Here is a 3,181-nt window from a genome sequence, read left to right on the forward strand (position 1 = left end):
CCCCCAAATGCATTAAAACTAAAATTTTTACATGCAGCCAAATGCCTGCACCCTTTTCTGCTTGCGTTTTCCTGTACCGGTTCAGATCCCCCACCCCACCTTGATCTCAGATGAGCTCCAGGACCAGTGTGTTACCCATTGATCTTATACATGGACTGCATGCATTGAAGGGCAAAAATCAGGTCTTGCATAGTATGGTGAGCTGCTTTTATGTTATTTATTCAAATGAGAGTTCTAGTACTTAAAGTCAACCTGACCTGCCCTAAAATATTTCTGAAGGCAACAGTTGTAAAGTGCAGGTGTCCTGTAGCAGCTGAAGTGTCTCGGTTTAATTAAAAACGAATTACAGTGTCCCTTTTGAGGTCCTTCAACCCTGGATTGTACATGGGGCCTCAGTTTATGCCCAAGTAAAGATTGAAGCACATGTATAGCCATAATATTGTAGCCCCTACCATCGTTAGTGTAGTGGCTACTAGAAATGTAGTGTTGCCAGAGCTGTAGTCGGCCTGGATGAATAATAGTTGGCATTTATCTGGTTAATTCCAGGTGTTCTTACATTGATAGTACCTGCCAGAGAGTTTGATCCTGTTGCAGTTTCGGACAGCTAATTGAGAGCATTACGAGTGTGTATGTGGCTCACCAGCTATTTACTGGTGGTTTCATGGCCAGTGGTGCATGCAGGGGGAAGTGCATACAGTATATACTCATGCTGGGGAATTGCCATATGATCAGTTCTGTCTTTGGTTGGAGTCTTAATCCAGCCTGGCCCCCGGGCATAGGTCTGGTGGAATGCTTCATTAGGCCTCAAGCCTGGAGGAGGCCTTATACTGATTGAGGAGAAGAACCAGTGAAGCTGCTTGAGGTGCCTAGGACTGAATGTACCTCAAGAGCAACTTTGATGTCTCGCCTACCGAAGATCTCATTGCCTATCCCTCTTCAGCTCTTTGCTCAAATACCCAGTATCTGTCTCTTTTTCTCATGATGTCCTAGGTCCTAAACCTCTCTTCCTGAAGTTCTACAGTAAAGTTCCGTCAGCATCATAGCTACAGTCTGGAATCTCAGCTTTATCGGTCGCCACAGAGGGCAGTAAGTGTTATTGGTGCAGCCAAGTTGCTAATACCGTAGACAGCCTATGGACGTACCTGGTTATCCAGTGGCTCCTTCAGGGGTTAGCGCTACAATATTAAGACTATACGGTATATGTGGAGGAGAGTGTTAGAACCTCTGAGTCTGTTGACTACATTTACTCTCCATTTGCCCTCTTGACCCGAGACAGAAAATCCAACATTTTATAGACATCACCAGAGCAAGAGGAGAGGGTAAATCCTCAAATGGAGGCACCTGTTCTAGTGACAAAATGTTCCCTCCATGTTGTAAAGACTTCCTCCCAATACCAGTTGCCTCTCCTGGTCAGGAAGTTTAACTATACATACACTGTAATCCTTGCTCCCTCTAGCACAGATTCCTGTGCCCCAGCTAAAGGTTTGCAAAATCCTACCATTTTCTTTAGAATGCAGCCAGTCCCCTGCCAGCACAGAGAACATTGCAGCGAGGACCCTTGCACCCTATGTGGAAGCAGCAGTCTCTATGCAGAGCATCAACACTCTCTGCACAGTCAGACTTCTAGCTCTGCAGTCAGCAAAGCTCATTCTTCCTGCTGATGGGAGAACTCTGGCTCGGACTCAGCAGGAGGTATCCTGCACCTCACACAGAGCAGAGGTCCCCATCTGTAACATGCTGGCAAGGGACAAGATTTTATACTCCGGAGGCAAAATGTTAAATAAACACTTTTCTGGTTATTTAAAAAAGTTCAGTAGTTTCTCCTTCTCTCCACGCTGTAAGCTGATGCATCTGGGAAAGATTTAAGGGCTTAGATACTTACCCGTAGGTAAACTGTGGGGAACTGAAAAAGAAGAGAAAAAAAATATATGTTTGAGGTATAGCATGATAACAAGTTATGTTAAAAAATATTTTTGGGTTATAACAATATTAACATAGTGGTGATTTAATTAAATCAGCTTTAGAAGGTTGGATCTCAGGAAACATTGAAGTCTATCCATCTCTATAGCCATCTCTATCTATCCATCTATCCATCTCTATAGCCATCTCTATCTATCTATCTATCTATCTATCTATCTATCTATCTATCTATCTATCTATCTATCTATCTATCTATCTATCCATCTATCCATCTCTATAGCCATCTCTATCCATCTATCCATCTCTATCTATCTATCCACCTCTATAGCCATCTCTATCCATCTATATCTATCTATCTATCTATCTATCTATCTATCTATCTATCTATCTATCTATCTATCCATCTCTATAGCCATCTCTATCCATCTCTATAGCCATCTCTATCCATCTATCCATCTCTATAGCCATCTCTATCTATCCATCTCTATAGCCATCTCTATCTATCTATCCATCTATCCATCTCTATAGCCATCTCTATCTATCTATCTATCTATCTATCTATCTATCTATCTATCTATCTATCTATCTATCCATCTCTATAGCCATCTCTATCCATCTATCCAGCTCTATATATCTATCCATCTATCCATCTCTATAGCCATCTCTATCCATCTATCCATCTCTATAGCCATCTCTATCCATCTATTCATCTCTATAGCCATCTCTATAGCCATCTCTATCTATCTATCCATCTATCCATCTCTATCTATCTATCTATCTATCTATCTATCTATCTATCTCTCCATCTCTATAGCCATCTCTATCTATCCATCTCTCCATCTATATAGCCATCTCTATCTATCCATCTCTCCATCTCTATAGCCATCTCTATCCATCTCTCCATCTCTATAGCCATCTCTAGCTATCTATCCATCTCTCCATCTCTATAGCCATCTCTCCAACTCTATAGCCATCTCTATCTATCTATCCATCTCTCCATCTCTATCCATCTCTCCATCTCTATAGCCATCTCTAGCTATCTATCCATCTCTCCATCTCTATAGCCATCTCTCCAACTCTATAGCCATCTCTATCTATCTATCTATCTATCCATCTCTCCATCTCTATAGCCATCTCGCCATCTCTATAGCCATCTCTCCATCTCTTTAGCCATCTCTCCATCTCTATAGCCATCTCTCCATCTCTATAGCCATCTCTCCATCTCTATAGCCATCTCTCCATCTCTATAGCCATCTCTCCA

The 3,181-nt window shown here is 41.9% G+C and overlaps 1 protein-coding gene across 1 annotated transcript in view; it reads right to left on the bottom strand.

The window, feature by feature from the left end:
• Window positions 1–3,181, bottom strand: part of LOC108798916 (alpha-2-macroglobulin-like) — a gene marked incomplete at its 3' end in the record, with an annotated part of 53,488 nt that overhangs the window by 37,821 nt on the left and 12,486 nt on the right. The window contains exon 3 of the mRNA XM_018570722.1: window positions 1,883–1,903. Coding sequence (XP_018426224.1) covers window positions 1,883–1,903 — 21 coding nt within the window. The remainder of the gene's footprint in view (window positions 1–1,882; window positions 1,904–3,181) is intronic.

Source organism: Nanorana parkeri, unplaced genomic scaffold, assembly GCF_000935625.1.
Source record: "Nanorana parkeri isolate BGI_ZX_2015 unplaced genomic scaffold, ASM93562v1 scaffold1585, whole genome shotgun sequence".
In the NCBI taxonomy this organism is placed as follows: Eukaryota; Metazoa; Chordata; class Amphibia; order Anura; family Dicroglossidae; genus Nanorana; species Nanorana parkeri.